General features: G+C 41.2%; 2 protein-coding genes across 4 annotated transcripts; both read right to left on the bottom strand.

The window, feature by feature from the left end:
- Positions 1 to 3,668: 3,668 nt before the first annotated feature.
- On the bottom strand, positions 3,669 to 9,725 carry sparta (spartin a). 3 transcript variants are annotated; one of them, XM_038709252.1, is made up of 8 exons: positions 9,668 to 9,725; positions 8,130 to 8,953; positions 6,377 to 6,571; positions 5,820 to 5,976; positions 5,359 to 5,553; positions 4,992 to 5,153; positions 4,726 to 4,816; positions 3,669 to 4,028 (listed from the first exon to the last, which is right to left on the bottom strand). In XM_038709252.1, the coding sequence occupies exons 2-8, from the start codon at positions 8,925 to 8,927 to the stop codon at positions 3,818 to 3,820; spliced, it is 1,809 nt and encodes a 602-aa protein (XP_038565180.1). In that variant the 5' UTR covers positions 8,928 to 8,953; positions 9,668 to 9,725; the 3' UTR covers positions 3,669 to 3,817. The 3 variants fall into 3 exon arrangements, with proteins under 3 accessions (XP_038565180.1, XP_038565179.1, XP_038565181.1); XM_038709251.1 differs by having other exon boundaries at positions 9,553 to 9,692; XM_038709253.1 differs by lacking the exon at positions 3,669 to 4,028 and adding an exon at positions 4,155 to 4,569 and having other exon boundaries at positions 9,553 to 9,692.
- Positions 9,726 to 9,838: 113 nt separating this feature from the next.
- On the bottom strand, positions 9,839 to 13,177 carry ccna1 (cyclin A1). The gene is given in 10 exon segments (XM_038709254.1): positions 9,839 to 10,245; positions 10,434 to 10,567; positions 10,677 to 10,790; positions 10,912 to 11,116; positions 11,283 to 11,481; positions 11,484 to 11,508; positions 11,641 to 11,756; positions 11,841 to 12,060; positions 12,150 to 12,308; positions 13,150 to 13,177. Coding segments are annotated over 10 exon segments (1,227 nt in total). The 5' UTR covers positions 13,153 to 13,177; the 3' UTR covers positions 9,839 to 10,193.
- Positions 13,178 to 17,121: the final 3,944 nt, after the last annotated feature.

Genomic DNA, 17,121 nt, shown 5'->3' with positions numbered 1-17,121 from the left:
TAGATAAAGCTAAAGGTGCATATATTAGATCCAGGGCCCGGTGGATTGAAGAAGGGGAAAAGAATACTGCATACTTTTGCAAATTAGAAAAACGCAGACAAGAATATAATTCGATTTGTAGTCTTACAGTTGATGGACAAGAATGTACAGAACCCAAACGCATTGAAAAAGAAGTTTTCAATTTTTATAGGAATCTTTATAAATCTTCCTACTCAGAACAAGATGCCTCATCTTTTTTTGATCTAATTAACAACTTGATTCCTGTTATTGATGAAAATTTTAAAGAAGTTTGTGATGAGGAACTAAGAATTGTTGAATTTGATTATGCTATAAAAAAAATGGCATGTGATCGTTCGCCAGGTCCAGACGGTATTACATCTAACTTTTATAAACACTTTTGGGAAGACTTAAAACACCTACTGTTTCAGGCTATAAATGAATGTATTAATCAAAAAGAACTGATGCAAACTATGAAACAAGGAATAATAAAATTGATTCCAAAACCTGGAAAAGATAAAAGGATATTAAGCAATCTAAGACCTATTACACTGTTGAATACAGACTACAAGATTCTAACAACAGTTTTGGCAGCAAGATTAAAGACAGGTATATCTAAATTAATCAGCCCAACACAATCTGGTTTTCTTAAAGGAAGATTCATCCATAATAACATCCGCCTGGTCCTGGATCTTATTGATTATAATTATTTAATTAAGGAAGATGGTTTTATCTTTTTTTTGGATTTCCAGAAAGCATTCGATTCAGTGGAACACTTATTTATTGTTAACACACTGAGACACTTTGGCTTTGGAAATAAGTTTCTTGATATGATCATTATGTTGCATACGGATATTAATAGCTGTGTTTCCCTCTCAGAAGGTACATGTCCTAGATTTAAGGTTGAAAGAGGAATAAGACAGGGCTGTAGTATTTCTCCTCTTTTATTCATTGCCATGACTGAACTACTAGCAATTGCGGTTAAAAATTCAAATATTAAAGGTTTAGAGATAAACAACCACAAGTTACTCATAAGTCAGCTCGCTGACGATACAACTCTGTTTTTACAAAATAAGGAACAAATACCAGTAGCTGTAAAAGTAATAGAGCGGTTTTCACTAGCATCGGGTCTATATCTGAATCTGAGTAAATGTGAATTGATGAGCATTCATAACTGCTCTGAATCCTCACTATATAATATACCAGTCAAAAATGACATTAGATATCTAGGTATTTGGATTTCCAAACAAGTGAAAAAAAGAATATCCAAGATAATATTGATAAATGTGGAAAAACATTAAACAGCTGGCTACAAAGAGATTTAACATCATTTGGAAGAACGATGTTGACTAAGATTGAATCTATTTCCAGACTGATATATCCATCCTACTCTCTTGCTATTTCTCCAAAGTTAATTAAAGAAATTAATAGAATCAATTTTAATTTTATTTGGAAAAATAAACATCACTACATTAGAAAAGGAGATCTGTTGAAAAATTATGAGGAAGGTGGCATAAAGGCAATCGACTTTGAAATTATGAATGGAATATTGAAAGTTAAATGGCTCCAATCTTTTTTTGAGGAATGGTGAAGAGATATGGTTCTCCTTACCGGCATATATCTTTGATAAAGTGGGAGGTATTACATTTTTAATAACATGTGACTTTGAAATATCTAAATTGCCTATAAAACTTTCAACTTTTCAACAACAGGTTTTGTTACAGTGGAAACTGATGTTCAAACATAACTTCAGTCCCCACAATGTTCCATTATGGAACAACAGAGTTATATTGTGTAGAAGGAAATCTATGTTTCTGAAAGACTGGTGGAAAAAGCAAATATGGTCAATTGTTCATATATTGGATGGTAATATTCTTGAACTGGAGGAATTTAATTCTAAATATAATATTAACTGCTTAATTGTGGATTACAACAAAGTAACACAGAACATTCCAAAGGTCCTTATTCAAGCAATAAAGAATAATATTATGAACATTGCATCACCAAGACTACACAAAATTAAAATCGATTATGTGGACCTGGTAGATAAAAAATGTAATAATAAATTCCTTAAGCAAACTCTTGTTAACTGTTTGTACCCGGGTAGAACAAGGAGTACTTTCTTCTTTCTTGGTTATAACAAATATGAAATATCTTCAATTAGAACAAAATTCCTAAGATATCCAATTCCTCCTAAATTTAAGGAAGTACATTTTAAAACAATAAATAATATATATCCCTCTAATGAGTTTGTAAAGAAAAGATTCAAGTTTGAGGTAGACAATTGTCATATCTGCAACATTTATGTTGAAACAACTGTTTTATGAATGTCAAATGGCTCAGAATTTATGGAAATCTCTTCACAGCATGTTGTCCTCCAGATCTATAAACATAGATTTCTTTTCATATCAAAATATTCAGATGGGTGTATTTCTACAAAATAAAAATGATGAATTTTTGGTCAATAATCTAATTATAGCTACAAAATATTATATACATAAATGTCGATTTGCCAAGTCCTCCCCCACATGGTCTGCATTTAAAAATGAACTTTTGCTGTTTCAAAACTGTCTTAAAAAGGTTGAGAATGCCCAGGCTAAAAAACTGTATAATCGTTTAATATCACTTCAGATGAGCTGAGTCCCTCTTTTTGGTTTGTTTATGTTATTATTTTGTTTTAGTTTATTTTTATTGTTTTGAGTTCTTTCAGTCTAAGTTGTTCTCCCTTGTCATGTGAACAGTATAGAAAATGTCTTTTCAGATGATTTGCAGGAGGTGTGACTCTTAGTTTATAATACAATAAGATTTATTTTGTACATTTTGAGGATGTCATGTTTTTCTTCTTTGTCAGACGTCTTTATTGTTTATTGTGATAAGAAAAAGTTCAATAAAAAAACAAACAAACAACCTGGAAATGGGACCATCCGAGGAGCACGTGAATGCACCGTTAGCCGCTGGTTACAATATGTAACCTTCACCACTAGATGCCACTAAAACAAGTATTGCCATAGACTGTATATAAAAAGTATTACAGATCGCTTATAGAGTATTTGTAACATTTAAACAGCACATTAGATGAGATTCAATAATTCAACTATTTCACAAAGAAAACCGTTTTCTGATATTACTGTGGTTAAGGTTTGATTAGGGCTAATGTTAGTGATTTCATTTCAAATAATAGTATCTAAGCTACTATATCTTACCACTAGTAGCCTACAAAAATTTATTCCAGTTGAACAAAACAGCAGATTTATTTTTGAGGGTTGTTTGAAGGTTAAATTATTCTGCAATTGTTCTACGTGATGGTTAGTCAATAATTATAACAATTCATGCAGAACAAGGAGTTCCACATTTCAAAAGTTTGCTGTCATGTGTCCTTTTTTTAATGTCCCGTCCCATCCAGGCTTAGTTGGTTCACAAAACGTGACACTGACAGCAACTTTATGCACATAGATGCATGAAAAGCACCTGAGCTTCTCCCTACTCTGTCTCTGCTGAGCCCCAGAGAACCTGATATGGAGAGGGCAGAAGAGAGTTCCAGCAGCTTGTGAGAAGTGCCTGTATGTAAGAAGAAGTCCCGGTAAGCCAAAGAGTAAACTTTAGCCCACTTCAGGCACTGGTCCTCGCAAGTTTTGTGCTCGGGCCCTAATAATAATTACAGTTAATATGTGCAGTTTTTACTTTTTATGTACAAAATTTTAAAACATTTATATTACAATGGCCATATAGATCTCAACATACAGATGGTCAGTCATTAAATATGTAAATGAGGAGTTAATTCATCAAACTAACAGAGACCTTCAAGCAAAGCATTAAAGTCCTATTTTTTCTTTTCTTCCTCCTTCTTCTGGACTCCCTTCCCCTCAGTTTGTGCTGGCTGTAGATCCGGCCCTTTGGCCTTCGCTGACTGCTGGTCTGCAGTATTTAGGAAGGCTTGGAGGACCAGACTGTCAAAGTTGTATGCAGTCACACCAACATCAACCACTGACTGGATAGCAGTGTCTGTGGCTTGGCTTGCATCGTCACCATACCTTCACCACAAATAATATGGTGTAGTTAGGGTAGAGTGGTTTGGTGAAAGAAAATGAATGAGCATGTGTAGAGAATTGAAATGCTGGAGCAATGTTGTCATTCACATCAACACACCAAAGATCGTATTTCACTTTGTGACAGTTTTATTCGTATTAAACCAGGAAAAACAGGCTAAATAGTATGAACAGCAAAAGCTGCACCACCCAACACAAGCAGACATTTCGTAGCAGTTAACATAGCTCTGTAGACAGATCAAGAAATACACACTAACACCCACATAAGAGAAGCTTAAACCCAAAATATACTTTATTGTGTTTAAGTGAATCAAAAGAAGTCATTTTTGACACAATTCTGTGTTAGCTGCTGTATTAGATTTGGAATATGTCTTATTGAGGGTTATTTTCTGACTTAAGCTGGGTTAACGAAACTGTACATGAAAGGGTTGAGCAGGGTCAGCTGTTAGTTCACAAGTCTTTGTCTTTACTCTCGTGCAGTCATATGTTGCTGGGCATGTTTATAACATTCTCTAAGCCCCTAAATCTGAAAGGAAATATAAAGCAGATCAGTTTCCCAACGTACCAAGAAGAAAGCAACGCAATAGTACTGGAAATAGATTTAGAAACAAGATCTACAAAAGTCAACTAAAGATGAAAATTGCTAAATAGAGAAGTGGAAATGGGAAATGTCAGAACTTACTTGTACTTCACAGTCATGACAGTCTCTGATGCAACACTTTTGCCAACTACTTTTGCTCCAGTCTCCAGACTCGACCAAATAGTAGAGAGACCTGGATTGAATGTAAAGGATTTTTTTTTTTAATACTCAGAAAAGACTTGTATCACACATTTCAAATGCCAAAACATGCCAGAACATTTTGTCATTTTTAGAGCTAATGATATGATAACACTGTGGGAGATGTGATAGTATAACTTTATGCTTGATCATGAAATGATCCTACCAACCTTGTACACTGCTGGCTGCCACAAACTTGGCTCCATCGAAGTTGGAAGCGCGGCCGTCTTTGCTCTTCTTCATAGATTCTGGGACCAACTTAGCGCCATGTTTCTTCACATGGGGCGCCACCTTCTCTACCACTTGTCCTGCCACCTTACTCACTCCATTAACTGTAAATATACACAATTATACATTAAGAGCACATGTTAAGTACACATAGTATATAGGCATATTAATTTACAGTACAGGAGACAAAAGGGGAAAAAAAGATATCAGAGTTTTCTTCAGCCATGTGGCCTTGTATCGTCTGTATGAATGACTACTGTAGATCCTGTGTGGGATTTTAGTCCTTTCTACATTGGTTTAAGTGCTTACCCAAGAACCGGCTGACTTGCAAAGCACCCCCAGTGGTCTGTTTAGCCACCTGCAGACCTTTGGTGACACGGGGGCTGACCTGTGATGGGGTTTCCTCAGGCGTGATGTGGTCCCGCATCTTTGCTGCTCCTATATGAACGGCCCTACCAGTGGCCTCTGCTCCTTTTGCAAACTGTTGACTGAACTTTGTAGCTCCTAAAGAAAGAAATATGATGGGTGATAAATGTGCATTGGCGATATCACCGATTGTTGCGTTAACGAAATATCTATTTCAGGCAAATTAATAGGTGGTTGGACAAAATTTTCCTTGCAGCACTCATACCTACTCAGGAGAGATTGCTTCAATGGTAAACTATGCCCTCTAGTGGTCATTTTCAGACACAGAGGAAAAATTACTGTACTGTTCACACAGCCTGTGTAGTTTCATTATTAGGAATTGTATTACTTTATTACAAACAAACCTGACAAGATTCCCTGTGCTATCTTTTCACTCCATCCAGGAAGTTGTGGTCCGTCCTTCTCCGCTGTTGGCACTGTAAATCTTGTTTGCTCATTTGTGGGACCAAGGGGGATTTTCTCACTCAGGTTGATAACCTCTGACCCTGCCCCCTCTGGACCCTGTTAGGGAATCCATTAAGTCATTATAAAAGGACACCCAGTAAAATGGTTTAAATAGTACATACACCCAAACAGGCAACATACATTCCTGTAAGCCATGACTAAGCTGGCTAAAAATGTTTTACACAAAGCATAACAACTATTTTCTTCCTCCTGAAGTGTCAAAAGAGAAAAGAGGCACACGTGTTGTATGTCTTAAAGTACCATTGTATTTAGTTTTGCGGGCTTGACAAGCACTATGAATGTTTGTTGACGAACGTTTCGACACCCCCACCCAAAATACCATCTTTGTCTCTCCAAAGACAGAAAAACACCATACAACATATTATTCCAAAGCTTTGACTCCACCCACATGCAAACCCATCCTTACATTTGCTCCAAACTGACAGTAAGTACTCACCTGGACCCGGAGATCAGCGAGCTGTGATAGGAGGTCCTTAAATGTCTCGCGGTCAGCAGCTGGGAGTTCAGAGGACAACACTATGCCTACGAAGGACCCCGGCGTCTCTGCCAAGGAGTCAGGGAACATGAAGATCCCAGAGTTAGCCAATAGCACTGGAGTGTCTGCTGTCAGTGGGTACATCCAGTCACACACCTAGAAAACACAATAGACACACATAAATGAGGAGGTTGGAAATGATGAAGGCCTCTAGGTCAGAGGTCACAACCCATGTACTATCAATACCAAAGGGGTTGCACTCATTCTGACTGGTTGTAATTGGTTTAAATTAAAACACTGATGTACACTTCACGTGCACTGTTATGTTCTTCATAAGATGTGAACTGAAAACCATGTCCAATGCTTTCCCAATTAAGTAACAGGTGGTTTCTTTTGAGCCCCAAATGGTTAAGTCAACCGGTTTCTCTTTCAAGGCACGAAAATACATTGTCATTTCCCAGTGGGGACAGTGTCCCCAACTCCTTTTGACCCAGTGTTTTCCCCTCTCAAAGACACATTACAGGATTTTAGCCCCATCAGGACTTATGTCAGTCATCCACACAGACATAATACAGATACAGACTGGCTGTGGCATCGTGGCATTGGTATACCGCCTGACAGAATGACCTCTGTGAGGGCGCAGGACACTGACCAGCAGCACAACAGAAGTGCAAAGTCATCTGTTAATGGGACCATTGTCTTGTAGGACAAAGCAGGACCAGAATACAGCAGGAGAGCAGCCCACTAGCCTGGTCTGGATGGAACCGAGTCATGGGTTGCACTGCAGTATAGAGCAAGGCATAATACGCTCTTTGTAGAGGTGCCAGAATACATTATTGTTATTTATATGCATTATATTGACTCAATACAAAAATCACACAGTAGTCGCAGGTTGTCATAAGTTTTCAAATGATTATGATACACACAGGGTCAGGAATCCAATAGTTTTATTGTTTTAACATAGTAAATCCATTTCTTAGATTTGCAATGGGACAGCTCAATGTTATCAATTTAAAATTTAAGTTTCAAATGACTAAAATATATTCTAAACACTGTAAGAAAAAAAAAAAAAAGCTTCCGGCCAACCAATCTCATCGTCTACAGTGGAGTGTAACGGCAATTGTGACTACATGTAGAGCTGAAATAATTGGTCAATTAATAGATTAGTTGATTGAATGAAAATACTTTGATTATCAATTGATCTTTTTCAAGCAAAAATGTCAAAACATCCTCAAATGTGAGGATTTTCTGTTTTTCTCTGTTTTACATAACTGTTAACTGAATATATTTGTGTCTTAGACTGTCAACATTTGAAGACATAACCTCGGGCTCTAGGAGATTGTACCAGGTGTTTTTCACTATTCTCTGAGGTTTTATAGACCAAACCACTAATTAATACATCATTGTATTAATCGCTATTGAAAATAATGATTAGTTGCAACACTAACTGTAATGTCCTTAGTCAGGTAACGAATGCTGTTGCAAGTCAACTTTTAAAGCTCAATTTTGACATGTTTTACCATAAGATATGCAAGTGTTAAACTCATTATGGACAAGGATACATGTATGAGGACACATCACTGAAAATTTTGGGAGACTAGTAGTCAATCTATCTACCAACATGATGACTCATAGTTAATAACTATATTATAAAACTGGCCTAGTAATGAGGTCGTTTAACCTGGTATAGTTTACATAAACACACTGTACTTACATGTAGAAATGCTGAGAGTCTTCCAGCTGGGGCATCCTTGTGGTCACTGTCAGATGTGCTGATGCTCAGGAAGCCTGGGTGAGACAGGGAGCTGACCTGTCCATTTGCTGCCACGAAAAATATCTGCACCCCAGAGGGGATGAAAAGCAGCTCATTTCCATCCCCTCCTGCTGCTGCTGCTCCGGTCTGCTTTCCTGACCGGAGGCCACCTCTAGCAGGACCGTAAGCCAAACTGCGGTGGCCGACTGTTGGCTGTGGTGTGTATGCTGGAGGCTGGTCCCCTGGATTAGCCATGTCTGTAGTTCCTGTAGCTGCTGCAGGGAGAGTGTGTGTGTGCACAGCAGCAGGGGAAAGAGGCCAGACAGGGGGTGTTTTTTGATATGGGGTTGTGCTCTGGGTGATAGTAGGTATGGTGGGGTACAGATGGTGGAGGGAGCTTTGGGGAGGCTGACTGTTTGGTGCCAGGTCTGGATAAAGATTGGGAGAGAGATTCACCAACCGGTGGCATCCTGTTGTCAGCTGAGAGGTCTCCAGGTCAGAGAGGTGGGCGTTGACAGTCCTTAGAGTTTCCCTCATCCTCTGCTGAAGCTGCCTAGCCGTGTCCCAAGACACTCCCTGCTGTCTCTCCCCCCTAGTGGGAACCTCTATTCCTTGGGTAAGGTGCTTTAGACCTTTCCTGTAATACACCAGGGCCTCCCCTGTCTTCCCGGCTTCTTCAGCAGCCTGCCCGCGGCTCAGAGAATGACATGCCAGCTCATACTGGTCCTTGATGAGCAGTAGCTCAGCAGGCTCAGCCATGCCGAGGAGTGGACGAGATGCAGACACTGGAAAGGACAGAACAGATGCAGGGAGGAAATCAAAAGTGTAATCTCCAAAGTGAGACAAAAGTTACATCAGCAGTTTCAAGGTTTTTACAGTATTTTACGCTAATCCTAATAAATATTAGCCGTTGATTGGTTGTTTTTTATCACAACACACAAAATTTAAACACTGAATTTTTAATGGACTACAGTTAGGCTTAATATGGTTTTGAAAATAAATGCGTTGATTAGGTGGCTAGGAGACAGTTTTAAAAACAAGGTGTGAAAAGGAAACTAAATGTTGGTGGCATTCACTCTGACAGCATTGCAGCAGAGAAGACTTAATAATGTGACAAAAATCTCTGTAATGTAGCAATGTAATTGTTGTTGGCGGCTACTGATCAGGTTTTACCTGAACAACAAGCCTGCGTGTGAGCTATCTTAAGAAGTCCTCTCTAGACAGGAGATTTACATTTTAAAAAGCTGTTTATACGTTTATTCTTCATCTTGTTATCAAATATATCAAACAGCAAATGTTACCTTTCCGGACACCGTAACTGGTAACTTACCTGATCACTGACAACAAGCAATAAAATTCCAACTTAAATATGGCTTAGGCCTACCTTGACAGCCAAACTTTAGTATCCCGCAAAAGAAGAAAACAATAAATAAGTGGTTTCAGAGACTCCTTATTTTAGTGTTCGACACTAATTCTATACTTTCATTTAATCCGCGAACCTCCAGCGTCTGAGCTCGAGTTTCCATCAAACCGCAACAGTGACACTAATGGCTTCCGGCAAACACTTTCAAAATAAAATCCATAGGCTATGCGTTAAAATTGTAGTCATTTAAATAAAATAAAAATAAACTTTATTTAGAAGGAACACAAGAACAAAAAACATTTCCTCTAGGTGTAGTTATTTTATTTCCTATTAACTATTCACTCAGGGACGTGACATGTAGCATTACAATGAGACATGAAATGTGACACATAAAGCTTGAAAATATTTTAGAATCACTCTAAACGATAGTGAAGATGTTTATGATTTAACACTTATTTTTTAATTGATAACTTACCAGCTTTAAACACCTTTTGCATGAACACCTGCAAGTATTAAAATTCTTCAGATATGTTTTTTTAAAGTAATTTATTGTATATTTCAGCGTCCAGATGGGTAAAGCATGTAGCATCAGATGTGTTTGTTTTTGTTCTCAATCCTATTCTATTCTGGCACAAGTGTCATGAGAAAGGTGGAGCACGGACTCATAGGAAAGGCAGCGCAGCAGGTGGAGTGATCCATGAAACACGACAATACCTATGTATGGAGAGAAAAAAGAGCTTCACATAGAGATGTAAAATTGTGTCCAGAATGCATTAACAACCAAGACAAACTGCAAACTACACATAAACAATCCCCAAAACATGTAGTTTACATAATGTGATTGTAATGTTGTCTTAGTATATATATATTTATTTATATCTATAGATTAAAAGCTTACTTACTTTGAACTTTTATACTTTTCCCTGGTGGCCTGTTGTGGGCGACTCTCTGCACTGATGTATAGCTTGTGGAGGTCAGTCAGGCAGGGCACAATTTCACCCACGGTATATCCGGTAAAGGCGCGTAAGGAATCAGGCTAAAATATTTTAAAAATGGCCTAAAAAGTCATGTTATGGTCTAATTCCATAATACATTCTCATAAAAGGGGCTCTTAGCACTCAAGACAATGATCTGGACAAACCTACCCAGAGAGATTTGTTTACAGTGTAGTTGGCTAGGCAGTAGGTTCCGGCTGCCATTATAGATGGGGTGTACTGTAGGAATGGATCAATTTCCAGTAGGCTTAGCTCTGCTACATACTAGAAGCAGAAAAAAAGACCACATCAAAATATGATCAAGGGACATGGAAAACTGTAATGTCAAAGGCAGCGGGGATAAACCTATAGTCTGGCTAGCATTTGAGTTATTGAGTATGCTCACCAGGGCAAGGTTCTCTGTGTTGGCACAGACAGAGTGGATGGACATGAAAAGCCTAAGGAACTGGTTTGTGGTGGGGGCTGCCATGTTGAAAGCCAGCACTTTTAGGAAAACGTGCTCCATCCGCACTAACTGATTCTTAGTGTAGGTGCTGTCTGTGATGTACACAAACTCATTCAGCTCAGGAGGGAAGATCTCCTCATATTTTCTACAAGGTGAAAGATCAGGCGTCATCAGGTTATAAATTGACATCAATCATCTGAGCCAATGCTACTCCAATAAGTGGGCTCTTACCACAACCACAAAACAATATATAACAAATCAATAACTGGATGGGAGAAGTATCAAATCTTCGGAAACGCAGACGTGCTTACGCAGCAATCAGTAATGCAGCTGTGCCAACCAGCTGCAGCTTGCCCCGTTTCACATATGCTGTGCAGGAGAGAAAGCGGTCCAAATAGTTGACAGCAAGGTGCAGAGTTTCAGAACGAAGCTTGTATTCCTGGATGACTTCCACCAGCCAGTCCACCAGAATGACCCGCATCTCATTGGTGATCTCTGGATGTTCTCTATGTAGCCTGGGTTTGGCCTGAACCTCATCTGGCATTAGAAACAAAAGTATTTCCAGTGAAACAAGGAGCAAAACCTCCTAACGACAATGTCTTTAATGCTACTTATATACAGTAATGTAAAATAAATTATTTAGTGCTCATAGTACAGATAATTTCGCACTTCACTCTCCCTCAAGTGCCGGTGAATGTCCTCTGAATACTCTGACACACGCAGCACTTCCTCTGACATCAGGGATTCATCTTGTTCAGACTGCATAGAAGCATCCTGGCATGAACCTACAAGAGCAAACAGCAGTCGGGTAAAGTATAACAAAAAAGTCTACTAAACATACCAGGTGTTTTGGTTTTTGCCAAACTCACTTGAACTCAGCTCCAGCAGGAGACGCAAATCTTCATTTCGCAGGGCAGCAATTTCGGCATCTGTGTAATAGCTGTCCGAGACCACTTCTTGGCCAGAGGTGGCAAGAACAACTTCACAAGCCTCTTCAACATACACGTCATAGCTGGAACTTGAGGGACAGCCGAGGAAGGCGAGCTGGGAGCTGTCTGAGATCGAACTGTGTTTGGAAAATTGGCTTCCCTGTGGATTGCCAGGTTAAGTTGAAATTTGAATGCTCTGAGAGGGGAAAGTGAATTGAAAATCACAAAGTTTCTGCCTCTCCGGCTTACCTGGCTGAGGGGTCGACAGCGCTGCTCATTTTCTGACAACACACCGAGCACTGTGCGCTGCTTGGTCCGCTGGGCCTGCAGTGCATCTGTTTTGCTTGATGGTGCACTATTCTCTTTGCTGGTGTGACTGCCGCAATGGGCATTTTTACTGGAGTTCATCTTTAAACAAGGACATGGGGAAAAATAACGTTAAAGAAAACCTGGCCAACATGGTGTTAAGGTTGTAAATTATTACATATACACCTGAAAGTTAGACCATATTATGTTGATTTGTCAATTTCCTGTATAATAGGCCTGTGGTTCCCAACATGGAGGTCAGGACCCCGAAAGGGGTTGTAAGATAAATCTGAGGGGTCCCAATATGATTAAAATGATAGCAAACATGAATAACAATTACTGTTACTTAATTTAATTACTTGCTTTTTACTGTGAAATATTGGATTGTTTTAGCTCTTCTGGCCTCTAAAAATGATTTAAATGAAACAAGGTTTACTATAATAAATGGAGAGCATCAAATCTTCACACTGGGACCAGTGAATGTTTGGCATGAAAAATGACTGGAATGATTAATCGATTGCTGAAAACAGCAATTTCGATTCACTGATTAATAATTTCAGTTCTGCACATAAAGCTCCAAAAACAAATCAAGAAACAGAAAAATAAAAGTAAGTACTAGTAGTCAACTTTTACTGGACAATGGTCTATGTTCCACATTGGCAAAAAAGAAAAGAAAAGTGTGGAAAACCAGTGAGTCCTGCAGTGTGAAATTTGGTGGACAAGTCTAAATTCTGAAGGTGGAAATATTATCACCATGGTTACAAGAATATATCAGTGTCCATCAATCACAGATAAAGACAAACGATGGATGTCAGACGGAAAACCAAGGCTGCAAACGAAGTGCATCACCTCAGTGTATCACAGAGCACAGCCCAGCTATTGTTTCCTGTGGGTTTCACATATTTAACTATCATCCATCATCTGTTCCTAACTGCAAACTCACCATAATCAGGATGAACGTAGTTAACAGTTTTACGGTTAGGATAGGAAGGTGGGGAAATTTCACTGGCGACCCAAACGGATTGATTGCCAGCAACTTCCTTATTTGTCGCTTATCTGGAGACGATCAGCGACCTCTTGCTGCATTCAAGCGACCTAAAGCAGCTTCCTGGATGTCCTTTGTCAGTCCAGCCGGGGGGGGCTTTTTTTCAGGTTGTCTTGTAAACGGATCAGCTTCCTCCGAACGGCTCTCTGTCCAATCACTTGCCCGAACACAACAGCGGACAGTCAACGACGTTGTGCGTCAGGAATCCCTCACTGAGCTACACATTTAAATACATTAATTTAATTTTATAAGGACTTTGTTTTGACAACAGTTTTGCACGACTATCTCTAGTACAAGTACCTGGTTTGTAGTGCATCACATGGATAACTTTCTCTTGCTTGCACTTAAGCAGACAGACAGACATCTGTATTGGGGATTTAATATCAGAAAGTCCAACAACTGTTTGTGAATTTAATGGTGTTTCTCACTATGATGTCAACTGGCACATAGCTTGGACACCACCACTTCACCTCAACAAGTATTTTTTGTTAAGTTGTCTTACTATTAACTACAGATGCTAATACCGCAATAAAGCAATCTCTCAGCCTACTGCTGTCAGAAATGCTGCTTTTATAACATAGAGAACTTAATTATTAGCTGTCCACATACTGAGAAATGTTGTGAATATTTATAACATTTATACTTGTCAGAGAAACTCAATGTCAACATATACACTGAGGATCTTTTTCTACTGTTTTATTATAAGATGAGAAGTAAAAAGCCAAACTTACCAATTTGTCTTATGGATGTGAACAAAAAAGGAAATGCATCAGTCACTGGATTGTCAACCTTATGTGACTTTATTCATTTATTTATTTTCCTTTTACTATAATTTGTCTTTCTTGTACATATTTTCACAATGTTAGCTTATGTTATGTTCCCTTTGGTTTAGAATATGATTCTTAGAGGACACATTCACCCTGCTGGGCTTAAATCAGCTACATTGTTTGTGTGGGGTGTTATGTCAACAGCACAGAAACGTCTCGGGTTACGTATATGTAACCCTTGTTCCCCGAGAAGGGGAACGAGACACTGCGTCGGTCCGCCACACCTCACCCCGCCTGGAGTGCCTTGCTTCATAGAAAGGGCTAATGTGTCCTATGTGCCGGCGTGCTTATATACCCCCTCCGGTTACGCCGTCACACACTACCGTTCTAGTAACACCAATAGGATTGGAGTAGTTTCATTCATAGTTCAGCCCTGCCACGCCCAGAGGCGTTCCCATAGTGTCGTCACCGACGCAGTGTCTCGTTCCCCTTCTCGGGGAACAAGGGTTACATACGTAACCCGAGACGTTCCCCTTTGAGGGAACTCGAACTGCGTCGGTGACGACACTGTGGGAACGAGATACCCACTTAGGCCGCGCTGAATCCCCACCTGCCCCCAGCGTGCAGAACCTGACTGCACGACTAAGAGGAGAGCGCACGGGTGCTGGGTGCAGAAGGAAGGTCCAGACTGTAAAACCGGATAAAAGTGTGAGGGGTGACGCCCCTGCGAGGAGGGCCCTAGAAGCCGCCATGCCTCGAGTAGAGTGCGCCCTTACGGCCATAGGTGAAGGCAAACCGCGCACCTGATACGCCAGGGAAATAGTCTGAACGATCCAGTTGCTGATGGTGTGTTTAGAAGCGGGGAGCCCAGCCTTGGGGGACCCGAAACACACCAGCAACTGGTCTGCTTTCCTCCACCGGGAAGACCTCAGAGTGTAAATACTCAGTGCTCTGACAGGGCAGAGCAGATGAAGTCTCCCGTCCTCCGCCGTCACATGAGGTGGGGGATGAAACGCCTGCAGCACCGTGGACCCTGCCAGTCTGGCCGGAACCTTAGGGATATAACCTGGACAAGGGTGCAGGGTGTCCCTGACCCTCCCTTGGGCAAACTCCAGGCATCGGGGAGAAACCGAAAGTGCCTGGAGATCCCCCACCCTCCTCAGAGAGGTGATAACGAGGAGAAAAATCATCTTAAGGGTCAGGTGCTTGGCCTCAGCCGACTCCAGGGGTTCGAAGGGGGCCTCAGCCAGCGCTTCGAGAACCACTGCCAGGTCCCAGGTGGGAAACCGATCGTCTAGTTTGCTGCCCGCCGATGGCTGCTGCACCGCCTGTGGCCAATCAATGTGCAGCTTGGCCACAGCCCGCGTCACCACTTCTAACAACTCCTCGTATCCTGGCGAGGGCTGATGACGTTCCGTTTCCCCGAAGTCATTCTCCATGCTAAGCACATCTAGCTCCTCAGAGCCAGATCGTGCAAGCCTCTCCGGACTCACCCCTCGAGTGGGAGAAACCGAGAAACGGGCTCCCGATCGGGGACAAGGCGAGGAGGATTCGGCGGACGAGGACCGGAAAAAGGCCTCAGCCGTTCCGGCACCCTCGGCTATCTCGCGTTGCGATCCCCAGGATCGGAGCCTCTGCGACGCCTCAGCGACCGCGGGGCCTGTGCCACAGGGGGAGCGCATCCGACCATCCTCTAGAAAAAGAGCTGCTCGAGACCTCAGCACCCTCAGGGGCAGGGCCTTGCAATGGTCGCAGGCAGCCCCCTCGAGAGCTGCCTGAGCGTGCGACATACCCAGACATGAGACGCACATCCCATGGGTATCACCTTCCGTGATGAAACGCTCACATGAAAAGACAAACTGTTGGAATCGCTTCAACATGATCTGCTTCGTCTCAACTTCAGGTAGGATGATGGAGCTTCCAAACATAGCCAGAGTGCCTGCTGAATAGAAAGAAGCTAATGTGTCCTATGTGCCGGCGTGCTTATATACCCCCTCCGGTTACGCCGTCACACACTACCGTACACCAATAGGATTGGAGTAGTTTCATTCATAGTTCAGCCCTGCCACGCCCAGAGGCGTTCCCATAGTGTCGTCACCGACGCAGTTTGAGTTCCCTCGAAGGGGAACTTGGGCGTGGTGAGTCCCTTTAAACACACTGCTCTTAAGACAGCTTTTGTCACCATGTCATGAAATGATGTCTGGACTGTTGATGAGCCGGAAAGAATGCCATTGTCACACTTGAAGCAAGTGCTGAAGAGATGGGCTATAGAGAGTCCAGTGTTGGTGACGACAGTGGTAACAGGACTGAGTCAAGTAGGGGTAAACCGGGGTGAAACTAACACGGGACGAAAGTAACAAGGCCATTTTCTCAGAGGCCTGACTGCATTTGCAGTCCAAGCTGTGACAGCATCTTCAGCACGCAACCCTTGACGGAGCTGCCAAATATCGCATGATTTTGTTATCGTTTCCCGCGGCCGTCTTTGGGAAAACTGTTTTCGAGCACAGCAAGTAAATTTCTGAAGCAGGACTGTTTTTTACATATTTATATGATATGTTTATAATATATCCTTAATATAATCTGAAATATTCTAAACAATTCAAGTTTGGGCTGTCAGGTTACTTTTGAAACTGAATATTTAAAATAAATTTTTTTTTTAAAGATAAAGGACAAAAGATGTTTGCAGTTACACATTAACTGTCATAATGCAAGAACTTAAGGACTCAAAGGCAGACTCGGAACAGTTCGAAGGGGTAACAAAGGGTTTTATTGAAAAGTGCAACGGAAGACTGGGTGGTAGGTTCCAACAGGGCAGAATGGAGAACATAGAGGAGGGGAGTTTGTCCAGGCAAGATGTGAGCAGAGCGGGCTGCAGCGTTCAGCAGAGTTCCCGGAGGTAGTGTGATCCTGGGCACAGAGAAAAACAGGTTGATCCAGGGAGAGACAGAAATTACACAGAATCTTACTGGAGTAGATAATTGGCCTTGACGCATGTACCACATGTGGTTAACTTACAATCTGGCGAAGAATGTGAGGAGGACTGGGGTTGAAATACTGCAGGAGCTTGATTAGCGGAATGAGGACCAGGTGCGCCGCTGGAGCC

The sequence above is a fragment of the Micropterus salmoides genome, unplaced genomic scaffold, assembly GCF_014851395.1.
Source record: "Micropterus salmoides isolate LMB-PRFRI ecotype aquatic unplaced genomic scaffold, ASM1485139v1 Ms_hic_scaffold_9, whole genome shotgun sequence".
In the NCBI taxonomy this organism is placed as follows: domain Eukaryota; kingdom Metazoa; phylum Chordata; class Actinopteri; order Centrarchiformes; family Centrarchidae; genus Micropterus; species Micropterus salmoides.
The sequence above is the reverse complement of the archived record's forward strand: the minus strand, read 5'-3'. Positions and strand labels throughout refer to the sequence as shown.

Coding starts and splice junctions, on each gene's coding strand:
- sparta (XM_038709252.1), bottom strand. CDS start 8,927: ATGGCTGAGCCTGCTGAGCTACTGCTCATCAAGGACCAGTATGAGCTG. Junction 5,977..6,376: donor TCGCTGATCTCCGGGTCCAG/GTGAGTACTTAC, acceptor ATTCCCTAACAG/GGTCCAGAGGGGGCAGGGTC. Junction 4,029..4,725: donor GTCATGACTGTGAAGTACAA/GTAAGTTCTGAC, acceptor TTTGTGGTGAAG/GTATGGTGACGATGCAAGCC.